Here is a 13,737-nt window from a genome sequence, read left to right on the forward strand (position 1 = left end):
AAATCTAGGGTTCATAGAGAATGGCCTGTTGTCCAAAACTGGACAACAGAAGATTGGAGAAATGTAGTCTGGTCTGATTATTCTGCAGCAAAATTCAGATGGTAGGGTCACAATTTGGCACAAATAGCACGAAAGCATGGATCCATCCTGCATTATATCAATGGTTCAGGCCAGTTGGCACACTTTTATGGCCCTTGGCACCAACTGAGCACCATGGACCTGAATATTGTTGAGCGTGGATCCATCTTCTGATGACTGCTTCCAGCAGGATAACACACCATGTCACAAAGCTCAAATCAAACTGGTTTCTTGAACATGACAATGAGTTCACTGTACTCAAATGGTCTGCAGAGTCACCAGATCTCAATCCAATAGAGCACCTTTGGGGTGTGGTGGAAGGGGAGATTCCCATCACAGATTTGCAGCAGCTGTGTGATGCTTTCATATCAATATGGACCAAAATCTTTAAAGAACATTTCAAACATCTTGTTTAATCAGTGCCATGAAGAATTAAGGCAGATTCGAAGGTTAAAAGGGGGTCCAACTTGGTACTAGCATGGTGTACCTAATAAAGTGACAGCTGAAAACTGGTTAGATTCGTTTAGTGAAAGGTCTTGATTAAGGTTAATCAAATCTGTCTACCAGCTCCATTAAAGCTAATGAATTATTCTGCTTCATCTGGTGTGTGCTTAATTTGTTTAAAACAAACAAACAGAAACACTGGACTGTTTCTTGGTAGGGAGTACAGCCAGACCGCTAATGCTTTGGATTGTACTGGCACTGTTCCCGAAAGAGCCAAAGAGAACAAAACAGCAGGAGGTCAACACAAATAAACCAAAAGCGCCTTAAGTGAAAGCTTTATTTATTTATTTATTGTTCAAATTAAAACTCTACTTAATTTATAGGCCCACCTTGACTTTGAACCATGAAAATCATTTTAGCAAGTTTACATTCATTCATATAAAACTTTGCAAATCAAATGGGAATAACAATATTTAGACTATCCCAATGTCTGGGCTTAGAAGCCCCCCACCACCACGACCAAAAAAATAAATAAAAAAATAGAGAGATATTTAAAGGTGTTAGACAAATGCAAATAGGTTTGTGTTGCCACAGTTTCTTAATATGCCCTAAAAGTACATTTCAAGAATAAATTGGTTTTAGTTTTGATTTAGAGAGTTGCAGAAAGAACACTTTAAATGCATGCTAAATGAAAAAAATGGTAAACCTTATTTACCAAGGTTTAAAAAAACGAAAACAAAAACCTGTTCCCATGCCTTACAGTCGCCCGAGCAGACAGTCACCACAACAAGTCACCAAATGCTTTCCATTTGCAGGAAGTGCTGTCCCGTTCTTTTTACATCACCCAAGCTGTGACATCAGGCCGTCGACTTTCACTGGCAACACCGTAGCCCAGAAGAGAAAGGCGAGTTGAGATGAGGGTAAACTCCTTCAGATCAGCTGTCTCAGATGTTGATCTTGACCCGGCTGTCAGTTCTCGGAGGATCACTGTGGATGAAGCACATTAACAGTAAGCCTGACAAGGATGTAGAAGGTGGTGCTCTGGAAATTAAAGCTGACACCTTGGAGCTACTAAGGTTTGCTTCCAGGTATAAGCTGCTGATCGAGAGGTCTGCTACGTGCGGCTGAGGTTTAGTGCAGATGTGTGTTTGCGCGGTTAGCAAACTCAGTGTTGTGTTACAAGTGTAAGAAAAATAAATATCAGTTTAATTACATGAGGTAGCCACAATGTGAAATCAGACTACATGCCTTGCATCACATCTTGGTTATGGATTTACTGCAAAATGCAAGAAGTTTTCTTTCCCACTGTCGCCCTTGGTCATCTGATTCTTGGGGTTTTGCATGTACAGCATCTTGAGGTGACTGTTGAGGTTTGTGGCTGTGTAAATAAAACTGAATTGCATTGAACATAACAGAGATAAAGTGCACACAGATATTGATTTCAATCAGTTTTATTGGCTCTTTATGGCCCCAAATCTTTCTCTTAAAAAAAACCAGAACATAAATTACAAACAGCATATATAGATAGATAGATATATACATTTATCAGGTGATTTTTTTTACAACATTTAAATAAGGAAAAAAAACATCTACAGTAGCTCTCAAGTCTTAAGGACACAGATAATATCACTGGACAACAGTAACAGTTATAGTTATGAAAACAGTCCTTCAAATACTACTTACAAAAACTCATCTTAAAAGTAGTCAATATGACTTATTATCAACAACATCTCCACAGGAAAATCAGAACAACTCAGTTAAGAATAGTTTTCGACTGATTCAAATTTGCAGGCAGAACGTGCAGTATGTGGTACAAAAGGCTGGAACAGTGTTTCTGCATCTAGTTTACAGTGAAGTACAACTTTACACAATGCTTCTGTCGTCATGTTCACGTAGAAAATGACTGTTTTAATTAAGTCTCCATTTGGTCTGCCCCATTGGGTTTAAAAGGCTTGCTTGATGCATGCTGCATGGTTTTTTTCTTTCCTTTTTATTAAAAATCTGACAGTCCTTGCTACATTCAAACTTATCAACAGACCGCATACACAGCTGACACCTCACATGTGATGAGGAGTCTGGACTTGTTGGAAAAGCTTCTTTGCTTACAGCTCACTGGACAGGCTGGGACACGCTGTGATGGGACGTCCTGTTGACTGGGAGCACCAGCTTCAAACCAGCAGAAAGAAACTGCGCAATGCTACGACATATTAATTTTTTTTTTAAATTCCATTGCACGTTTTAGCTTTGTCTCTTCTGTGGCCATCAATGCCGGGAAGGAATCTGCTCATCTTCTCTGGAGAACAGTCCTGATTTTGAGGGCTGTAGCTCTCAGATTAAGTCCCTAAAGGGAGATAACCAAGGAAGTGGCAAGCTCTACCTCATCAACCAATAGTTCTGCTTCTTACAACCCTTCTTGTTTTTGCCTCGTCTGGTTTTTTATGATTTGCTCTCGATTGCAGCGGGAGCAATCATCATCATACTGGATTTCAAAGGGTAGTAACGGCCTCTCCAAGTCTTCCAGAAGATGCCTTGCTTTCTCTGGTGCCGCTGCTTGGGAGGAGGACTCTGGAAATATCTGCCATTCAAGTTGGAGCGCCCACAGTTACTGAACCACCAACCACCTAGAAAAAACAGGACGATATTAGGTTAGTTGATGCGTTTTTACTGGACTCTATGTGAGCCACATCACGAGTTAATATCTGAAGGATGTTCATCATTGTATCTTACCAGAGAGGTGCTTGGCACAGTTGGTGTCACTTTTCTGGTCATTGTCCTGGTCATGGGTGGAAAAAGGCAGACCAGAGGCGGTGTCAGTGGCCAGGGAGCTCTCGAGGTCACTGAAAGTGCCACCCTTCTGAATCTGGAGGGAATATTTGGTTTCCTGTCCGCCCAGTTGGAACGGGAGACGGACGGTTGCAAGGTCATCCACCCAGTCAGAGAGCTTGATGTTGAGGATGTAGCTGCCATCTTTGGCAATAGAGTAAATCTTCTCTAAACCTAACCAGAACTCTCCTGGAGAGGAAGGAAAGAAGAGGAGTTTGAGCTCTGTTTGCATGTGGTCCATTTCAGGTTTAAGTGCTAAAATGTTTTTGGAGGGTATTTCTGTCCACTGATGCAACGTTACTAAAAGGCAGATAACCTGTCTGAACACTGTACCAATCAGCCAGTGAAATAAAATTCAAAAGCATTTACCATTCAGGCTGCCGAAGCCTTTCTCGTAGGCATCCCACAGCTGGTCAAAGTCCACTGAACCATCTTGGCGCCTCTGAATCACTGTCCATCCGCCGTCTGGATAGAAAAACAGAGAAAGAATGATCAGAACATATTCCATCTGATGAAACAGCAGGTTCAAAATCTAAAGGAGTTTTGCTCCACGTACCAGCTGTCATCTCACAGAAGACTTCAAAGGGCTCTGAGTTTGCTGGCTGGATGGTGTACACCCCACTGGTGGTCTCTCCTCTCATGAACAGCTCGTGACAGTCCGATGCCGTCTCTGGAAAAAGAACAAAGAAGAAGGAAAAAAAGTTAAAACTTGGACTGTATCACGGATGCCTTTTTCCCTGGATGTGCTTTAGACATGCTGCCTTTTTAGTCCAACCGCTGTGTTCAGATTTCGCCCCAGCTCCCTCAAATGTTTTTATTTTGGTTATCCTACCCAGCTTTCAGAAATAGGTCATTCACAGTTAGTGAATCTTTCAGTAATGGGCTGCTGCACACTTCGAGTAGAGTGTTTTCAAATAAGACTATATCTCCAGGGGAAAGAAAAATAAAAGCTTATCACTATGTCTGGAGATATGAGTGTGTTCCTGATAAAAACAAAAAACAAAAACTTTGACCTAGCTTTAGCAGGACTGTTGTAAACATGACCTTTCTCCCAGTTCCCAGGCAGCCTGCCCTCTTTAAGTGCTGGGCTGTGCAACCTATAGAGTTACATACTCCTATCCTTTACATTCCTCTACAAACCCCCCGCCCTCTCGCTCGTGCATCCGACCCCCTTCCTCCCCCTTGGCTTGTCACACCTCCCTCACGTGCACAGCAGCCGCTTGGTGACGAAGATGTGCATGGCTGCTGCATGCATGGGGAATGATCACAGCATGGTGTAGGGATGAGGGGGGCTGTTATTGTATGCAGAGCAGGGGTCTCCAGAGCTGGCACGTGCTTTAATAAGGGATGAGGCTAATTGCACCCCTGGCATAATCCTTTTTTAGTAAGGATGACATCATGTAGTGCAGTTTAATATCCTGCCAAAGCCTCGTCACAATTTACTGTGCATATATATAGATTTAAATTTGGTTGTTCTAGTTGTTTCAGTGAAAGCTCATCAGCTGATCACACAGTAGCAAAATCTGTTTGTGTGAGGTGACCTTTTCTTCTTTAGAGAAATGAACTCTTGTTGTGGTGACTGTCTGCTCAGGGGTCAAGGGTTCTCCTGAACTTTAGCACATTTCTAATTCATTATAATTGGAAATAAGGAGGAGATGGGGTGGCTGGGAGGTGCACAGGGATGGGGGAGGAGAGGACGACCAAAGGGAAAGGAGGCTCAGGAGGAGGAATGCCTGTTTGATTGTTGTAGGGCAAAGGTTGCTCATTCTTCAGGGATGTAAAAATGTTTGTTTAACAGAAAAAGGTGGGACATCTTGGAAATGGGGAGGAGGTGAGTGTCTTCAAAACAACATACGATATCTGTACAAAGTTCAGAGATAAATTTAGCTTGCCTTTCCCCTTTGTTTTCCTTTATTATTATTATTATTTTTATTTTAGTTAAGACCCAAGGTGAGAAATCTGAACATGAGTCCAAGAAAACCTTGTTGCCCTTTCCCTCCTCCACAGCGCAGAAATGATCTGCGCGTAATCCTGGCATGCTGTCTGACCCTGACTGAATTCTCCCAGAGACCAGCAAACTTTCCCCCAGTTGAAACCTTTCCAGAATAACTCCCCCCCCCCCCCCCCTCTCTCCCCCATCCCTGAATCCTGCAGATGTCAGAGCTTTATGGTGTAATTGTGATTTCAATGACCGAACTCTAATGTTACCTCAGCCACATTCACCTTTCACCTAGTTCACACACATGGCTATTACAACCCGAGAATTCAGTTTGAATATATCATTTTCCATTTGTATTCATTCATAATTACTGCAATTATTCCATATGTGCAGATTTCAGCGTTATTTAAAACTAAAAAGGAATAAAATGAGATCTATATCTAATCTGATAGAAAGCTCAGAGTTTCTTATCGCTTCCCCATTTGTTCAGCATCCAGTCCAGTCTGGATGAAACCAGTCATTCATGCTGGTTCAGTCACAGCAGCTGTTTGGCGTGCCTGCAGTCTGAGAGCCTTTCATAATTACTGTAAACCACAGTATCAGAGGTGCTGACTAAACACCTTACTAATTTCCCGTACAACTCCTGCAGCGATATTCCAGCAACTTCCTGTTGCTATTGTGATTAAAATCCCTCAAATGTACGATAGACTCAGCTTACAATTAAACAAACAAACAAACAAAAAACCCCAAATCTATACTTTATATTTTAAATATGTTGTACACGTGACTGTGTTAACCCTCTCAGGCTCAAATTAAGTTTTTTGTTGCTAATGCACAACCAAGTCCTGCAGTGCTACTTCTGAGTAAAAGAAACTCATAAAATATGTATGTGGGGTGATCAGGTTGTTAGTTCTTAACTGTTGCAAATCTGCAACGTCTGCCTGGAGAGGGTTAATGCTATATCGTATTTAACGAGTAATACTAATATTTCAGTCGCTCTCAGGGATTGCACCTGTTGGTATTTTTGGCGTCACGCTGAGCTGATAAGCTTGTCCCGAATTAATTAGTTTCCTTGATTTTAATTGCTAGTGATTTAAGCTTCTTTGTGGCCTTACTAGACAGATGGTCTGTCACATTTGGCGTCAGATTTTGTAGAGTCGACTTAAGACAGTGTCAAGGGGGGGATTTTGGACGCTTTTTGGCTTTACTTACCGGCCGGCGAGTCGCGCTGCTCCGCGACACCACCCTCGGATTTGCTGCTCCGCTGGGAGGCTTTCTGTCTTGACTGCTGGATCTGAAAAAGGTTGCAAATCAGTGATGAGACAAAAAAAAAGACAAAATAATAATAATAATAACGATAAAGATGTTTAAAGAATTTTTTGTGCAAGCAGTGTGCGTAAATGTGGCGCCTGCTTACTTCACTCTGCAGGGTCCTGATGCGCACGTTCTGTTTGTCAAGCTTATCCTGCTGAAGTCTGATGCGCTCCATCAGATCATCAATTCGTCTGTTCTGGGCCTCCAGCATGAGCTGACAGAAAAATATGACACAGGTGCAACAATATTAATTATTATATCATTTTTATTCGACGACGTGTTTGTGCGTAAAATAAATCCATCGCTCAAAGGAGGTCCTCCAGTTAACACCGCAAATAGGGTACCCGTAAGTTTCAAACTGTTGCTTGAAACTTGTTATTTTATCCTACAATGACAAGCCAATAGTGTGTAGGTGTAGTTATGTAACCCATTCGCCGCTCGGGATTTTCCAGCTCACCATACAAAGCTCTCCGACTCACACAATGCTTTGTAAACGAAGCTTTGCTAAGAAAGCAAAACTTTCATGAGCCCCTTCAGTGTCTGTGCTGCAAAATGCAACGGAACGGAAAATTCTTGCATCTGATGCTGGCAGAGCCTGTTTATCCGGCAGCTCTGTCTGCACGTACTGCACGTTTATCCGCGCCTGCAGTAGTAACCTTCCACTCCGGCTTACCACCACCCGCTGCTTACGCTCTGTTTAATTTTATTTAGGACCACTGAGTGTTCAGACACCCCCCACCCCACACACACACAGACACACACACCTTGTAATCCTTGGATGCTGTAAATCCACTGACTTGATAACCAGTGCAAAATCCCTTTGTACTTTGAGGGGCCTACATGGAAGTATCTTAACTCTAAGAAAAATGGTTTGCACACAGTGGAAAAGCTTCATTTCAGATAATTTCCCTCCCAGACTAACTTTCATTCAACTTATCCAACATAGTTCTAATGATCATCATTAACCTACACACATAATCTTACCTGGATGTTGTGAGCATCACTGCTGTTCTTGGCACCAGCATTCATGTCAGACATCCCTCCATTTCCCTGCAACATGCCGTCCACCTTCTCCTCCAGGCGGCTGAGTCTTTCACTCATTGTCCTTCTCTCCTGCTGCATCTCCTCTGCCTTATCCCTCAGCTCGGCTGTGACATTCAGCACCTGCCCCTCTCTGTCTTCCAGTCCCTGGGCCCGAGCTTTCAAAAGCTCCCCCTCTGCTTGTAGCCTCTGGCTTTCCTTCCCCAGTTCGCTCACAGTGCGATTGAAGACTTTCAGTTTGCTTGACAGGTCCCTCATCTGGATTTTAGTTTTGTCCACATGCTCCTTCAGCCCCTGGCCCAGTTGCAGGAGGCCGTGGGCAAGGACGTTAACATCATCCCATGCTGCATACTGGACACGCTTCTCCTTGGTAGCACCACCAGAGCTTGAGGCTCTTTTCCTCTCCACTGGGAAACTTGTGGCCATGAGCACCACCAGGCAGAGAGTCAGAGTTGCCAGTGTTGTCTTCATTTCTGCCGTTTTACTAAACTTCTGAAATACGTCTGTAAACTGTGCACAGAATTGTGCAGTGTCCTGCCTTCTCTTCTCGAATTGGATCTGATAGTTCAGGTTCCTGGATAAACAAGCTCAGTGCTGCTATTATATAGTTTCTCAGCCGTCAAGTCAAAGCTGTGAGCCGCCTGCTATTGGCCAGCTGAGGAGAAGGAGGCGTGCAGTCACTCTCAGGTTTCTGTCCCTCCTCCACCTCTCTGTTAACTCTTCCTGTCAGAGGCTGACGCCAGAAATGATAAAGTGGTGTTCATCTCTGTGCGCTGGGAGACAGGACAGTTGTGTACCCTTCTATGATTTGTAATAGTAGTATAGTCTGATCATTATGATTGTAATATGATTATGAGTACATGAACAGTTGACAATGATATCAGAAGCCAGATAAAAGGTTATATTCTTTGATGAACAATGTGGTTCTGTGTTTGGTGAGTTTGTGCTGGATAAAGATGAAGCACAGACCTTTACTGAGCTTCTTCATTGTGTCCTTAGTTCATGCTGACAGTGAAATAGCTGAACTTCTTTTATTCATCATTTAAAATCAAGCCAGCATTCAATTTTCTGTGTTCTTCTGTACTCGCTTGTATTATTTAGTTCATGTGCCTCATGCTGTTTTTATTTTAGCAGATAGCAAGCTGTGAAAATGTCAGAGTCAAAATGTTACAGCTGTGATTCAAATTAAAAATACGAGAGAAGGTGCATGATGACCACAAATCTATCCATACCTGAATTCTAAATTAATCTCTCTTCACAGTAAACTTTGAAATATTTAAAATTCATACCACTGAAATGAAACCCATTAATCTGAAACGAGCGTCTTTAGCTGAATATTTTTATTCATTAATGGATTTATTGTTGAGCAACTTACATTTTTTATTAAATGTCAGAAAACAGTGAAACCGCACGTTTGTCCACTGAAATCTTAAATTATCTTTTGTGTTAAACACTAAAAAAAACCTCACAATCACCCAGTTTCCAAAAATATAAATAATCTTCAATTATTCATCTTGGAGACTTTGGGACAAAGAAATTAAAATGAAAAAAATTGCTTTAAAAATACCAAGAATGGGTAAAGATAAAATTAAATAGCTATTGAATTTCTCCTCTGACATCCTATTGGGAAAAAGTCAGTCCAGAGAAATGGCTATTTAGTCTTTATCTGGATTTTTCTTTATCATAACTCCTTGGATAATACAAGGAATGTGTGTCATCGGAAGAGGAACATTCGTATTATTTGGCCTGAGGTTCTCCATAGTAAAGATCTGCTGCTGCTCAGAAGCCTTGAGCACTGTGAGAATTAGGGGAAAGTTCACACGGCACAGAGACTGTCAATATTACGGGTTCTAGGTTTTTTTTTTTTTTTTAAACAACCTCTATTGGCAACCCTACGTGATCTGGGGGGAGACCACAAATGAAGGTCCTGGTTAACCCTCTCCTGTCTGCAGACCAGACTAAGTAGGTGAAAGGTGACTCAGAGACTGCTGACAGTGCTGGGATGGGGAAACTCAGCACCCTCATTCATGGACTGGAATGCAACAAACATTCATTATTTTCCCCCCAAAGCCTCAGCAGGGTAGGGGTTTCCACTGAAAGCCCTCAGTGCTCCGGTTAAAAATAGGCTTTTCTTGTTCAGTTTTATGCCCTTCATGTAATAGGAGCGCTGAGGTCAACCCACACACATTTACCTTTGTTTCTCAAACTGACGCACTGCAGGGATGATTCATATCCTCTCAGTTACAGTAGAGCAGGATTATCACTGAACGTAAACATCTTCTGTATATTTACTGAATTTATCTTTTTTTTACAGTTTAATGAAAGGCCAAGTGGTTGTAGAGCAGGGACAAGCAGGATTACTGCATAACAAAAAACAGACTCGATTCATCCAACAATTCCTGTAATGAACCCGATGACTGTCTGGTTTACGTGTGTCATGATGGTACACGCTGATTACCCACCAGCCTTTACGCAGTCCTTCAGGACAATACAGAACTTGGGAGGGATGTGAGCTACAGTAAGGATTACTTTTTACCTGTAAAGATTGCTAAATATTCCATCTGTCATGTGTGGAAAAAAACAAGCTGTTTGAATGTGTCTGTTGAAGGAGACCTTGACATGCAGCACACTGGACCGTTTCAGACTGTCTAGAAGAAATGTTGTCTTTCAGATATTTAGATTTCATCAGGGGTAGAAGTAGTCAGATGCTTTACTCAAGTACACACAAGTATTTTCACAAACTGTGCTCATTACCCACAGCAAAGCCGTCTCTTCTGTTCTATATCATTTAATTATGTGATTTATAGCATGCTGCAGGTACACTATTAACATTAAGCTGCATTTTAATGTTTACATCTATTGACATGCTGCTGGAAACTTTAATCAGTGCCAGTGTTATTATATTTTACAAGATCATATGTGTAGAGTTTTAATGTATACGACAAATGGTAACTGCGATCCAAAAAGTGTAAAGTAAAAAGTACACGATCTATCAAAATGTAATGGACTTACGACACAAAGTAGCTACTGGAATTACTCAAAGTATGTACAAGTACCCCAGAGCTTAGTATTCGAGTAAAAACAAGAATAAAATCAGCTCAAACATGAAGATCTGAGGAGCAGACAGTTTATATATTTACCCCAGAACAGACAAAAACTGTTGTTATCATTTTTTAAAAATTTGTTTAATGCCATGGATGTTAAACAGTGTGGGAATCAGTCTCCCCCGTTTCCTCCGAGCGAGTGTGTGTCCCTGCTCATCACCGCATCCACACCTCACTGCCACAGCTGCTTATTCAATTTCCCAAAATGGCCGCTCCCATCTCTGGCCGGCATGCTGACCTTTTACCCAGATTCCAAACACAGAACATCTGTAAATCTTAGTGCAGCCCCCCCTTCACCCCCACAGACATGGTTGTGCACGAGGGAATGGAAAATGGGAAGAATGAAAGAAGAAAAAAAAAAGAAAAGCAGGTGCTGGAGGCAGTAAACCGATTCTCATGGGCTGGCTGTTTCACGAGGTTTTTGGGTGATTTACATCACAGTTTTTTCCACTTGTCTTTGCTGGAAATTCACATCCAAAAAGATTTAAATGAATAAAACAAAAATAAAAATGAAAAACTGAAGAAAAACCCAGAGGAAAGAAAACAATTGAAGCTTCTTCTTTCATGTCCCAGTTTGAAGAGATGATAAATATATGATCACACAAGGCAGGCTCAAACACATCCATCACACACATCATGAGATATTCATGAGGAGCAGGAAAGCAGTGACCTTTCGAGCCGACTGCACAGCCGGCGAATGGAGCTCATGACTGCTCTGTGATTGCCTCAGTGAAGATGGATTAAGGATGCAACTCTAGACGAATAGGCCTGCATACAACAGGACTGGTCATCGATAAAAGGCTGGTTTTATTTATTTATTTATTTTTAATAATAGGGGTGACATCAGAATTATATATATAGCTTTTACTTAAACTCAATTTTAACTATTGAATATAGCACCAAATCACAACAACAGTTGCCTCAAGCCACTTTATATTATAAGGCAAAGACCCTACAATAATACAGTTTTACTCCTGGTGTATTAGTTTTTTTTATTTAAAGGAACGGTAACATGAAAGGTGGCCCTCATAGTCATGGAACATGAACTATAAGAGATCCATAGTGGATTGCAGCCACAGCTAATTAAACATTTATTCAAATTTACAGTTATAAATCAGACCGGTGTGTCTGACACTACAGCAAAAAGTGGACATTTTAAAAATATACATCTTTGAAGACATTTATTTAAGCAGAGATATACTCAGGCACCATCCAGATGTAGAGGGGAACTAGCTAGAACCAGTTTTCCAGCTCCTGTCCTCCAAATAAATGCCAAAGAAAATGCACTTCTGCCTCCCAGTGGCCAGAAGCGAGAGCATACCCTGCCTACTTGCTCAACTTTGACTTGTACTCATCTGTCTACAAGGAGGGGTGATGGCGGTGGTGGGTCTTCAGTGCCTGCTCTACTGCTTTCGCCTTAAGCACTGCATACTGAATGCGACGCAGCATCGAGCGAATCAAAACCTGCCAGTTTCTTTTAAGCCTCCAGCTGTCCTGAAACACGAGGTGTGACTTGTTTCACCTCCAGCTGGGTTCATTGGGTACATAGAAGAAGCGGATACAGGGGGATAATAGAAATAAACAGTTCAATACATGGACCTGTTTACATATTGCATGTTCCAAGAGAATCCTTCAGTGTCCACACACTAAATGCCAGATTTTATGCCTGTTTGTGAACTTTAACAACCTGCTTAACCGAACTGTGATTTCTCAGTTCTTTAGTAAAATCATGGAGCCATTTTTCTGTTTGAGTTCAAAACATTTGGGACAAAAAACAAGTTATGTAAGGTAACAGAATGAATAATTACTATTGCTCTTTTTGTGCAGCTGACAAAACACAGTCTACTGTGTGTCTATATAATTATTCGTTCTTGCAGAGCACACAGACAAACACCTTTTACAAGTCACCTCACCTCAGGCGCACATGCACAGACATGCTGCAGGATACAAAAGAACATGGTGCTTCTGCTCGACTGACAGCTTTGGATATTTTAACTTCTCCGATTGGACATATAAGGAACACATGCAGACAGATGCTGGATGCTTTTCCCTCAGTGTTTTTATTTTTATTTTTTTATTGCTTATGGACTAAATGAGTAACCCAGATGCAGGAAGCAGAAAAGTACAGAATGTAGCCCACACATTTTCCATTTTGGAAAATTTAGATATGTATAGACTGTGGCTGAGAACAGCAGCTGTCTTCCCATCATACAATTTTTTTTCTTTTGATGGTGCCGGAGATCCACAGTGTTTTACACACTTTTGGGGTTAAACCAAGTACACTGAGCAAACTAATGCTATCTATTTAAGACTTTGAATAGTAATAGAGTCGTCCTCAGGCTAAATTCTGTTAGACTATGCAGAGAAATGTAATATCAGGACAGTTGGGTGACAGATTGCACCAAGAATTTGAGTCAATTCTGCAGCGTGATGTGTTTTTTTCCTCCCTTCTGGCCACAAAATCCAGAGTTACACAACAGCTATAAAAGCACAGCACCAAGATGAACTGCTGGGATGGTTACTAATGAAAGCAACCAGAGAAGCCATTGAGAGAACAGCCCAAAAGCTGCTTTTTCCACATCTGTGCAACGCTAACTGGTCCCAGCAATTCAATTCAATTCAATTCAATTCAATTCAATTTATATAGCACCAAATCACAACAATAGTCACCTCAAGGTATTTATATTGTAAGGTAAAGACGCTACAATAATACAGAAACCACAACAATAAGACGACCCACTATGAGCGAGCACTTGGTGACAGTGGGAAGGAAGAACTTTCTTTTCTGGAAGAAAGCCCTGGTATGCCACGTCTTGGAATGATACTGCCTAAGTTAAGCATATATATGTAAATAGAATTCGTCCTAGCGTTGAACCCTGTGGTACTTCATAATTAACCTTTACTTAGGAATGACTGCCACTTATTTTCTTTCTTTAAAAAAAAGAAGACAAAATTCTCAATATTGAAAATAACTAGTGTACTTCCAAAAATGTA

The 13,737-nt window shown here is 41.4% G+C and overlaps 1 protein-coding gene across 1 annotated transcript; it reads right to left on the reverse strand.

Moving 5' to 3' along the window:
- Positions 1–1,941: 1,941 nt before the first annotated feature.
- angptl4 (angiopoietin-like 4) lies at positions 1,942–8,232 on the reverse strand. Its single transcript, XM_086272706.1, has 7 exons — positions 7,583–8,232; positions 6,702–6,812; positions 6,497–6,578; positions 3,902–4,015; positions 3,715–3,810; positions 3,250–3,534; positions 1,942–3,143 (listed from the first exon to the last, which is right to left on the reverse strand). Exons 1-7 carry the CDS (start codon positions 8,108–8,110, stop codon positions 2,959–2,961), a joined length of 1,401 nt encoding a protein of 466 aa, XP_086128832.1. The 5' UTR covers positions 8,111–8,232; the 3' UTR covers positions 1,942–2,958.
- Between the last annotated feature and the right edge of the window lie 5,505 nt (positions 8,233–13,737).

The sequence above is a fragment of the Aulonocara sp. 'chitande type north' Nkhata Bay genome, linkage group LG18, assembly GCF_057382095.1.
Source record: "Aulonocara sp. 'chitande type north' Nkhata Bay isolate Kocher_YH1m ecotype deep benthic linkage group LG18, A_spYH_male_GT1.1, whole genome shotgun sequence".
NCBI classification, from domain to species: Eukaryota; Metazoa; Chordata; class Actinopteri; order Cichliformes; family Cichlidae; genus Aulonocara; species Aulonocara sp. 'chitande type north' Nkhata Bay.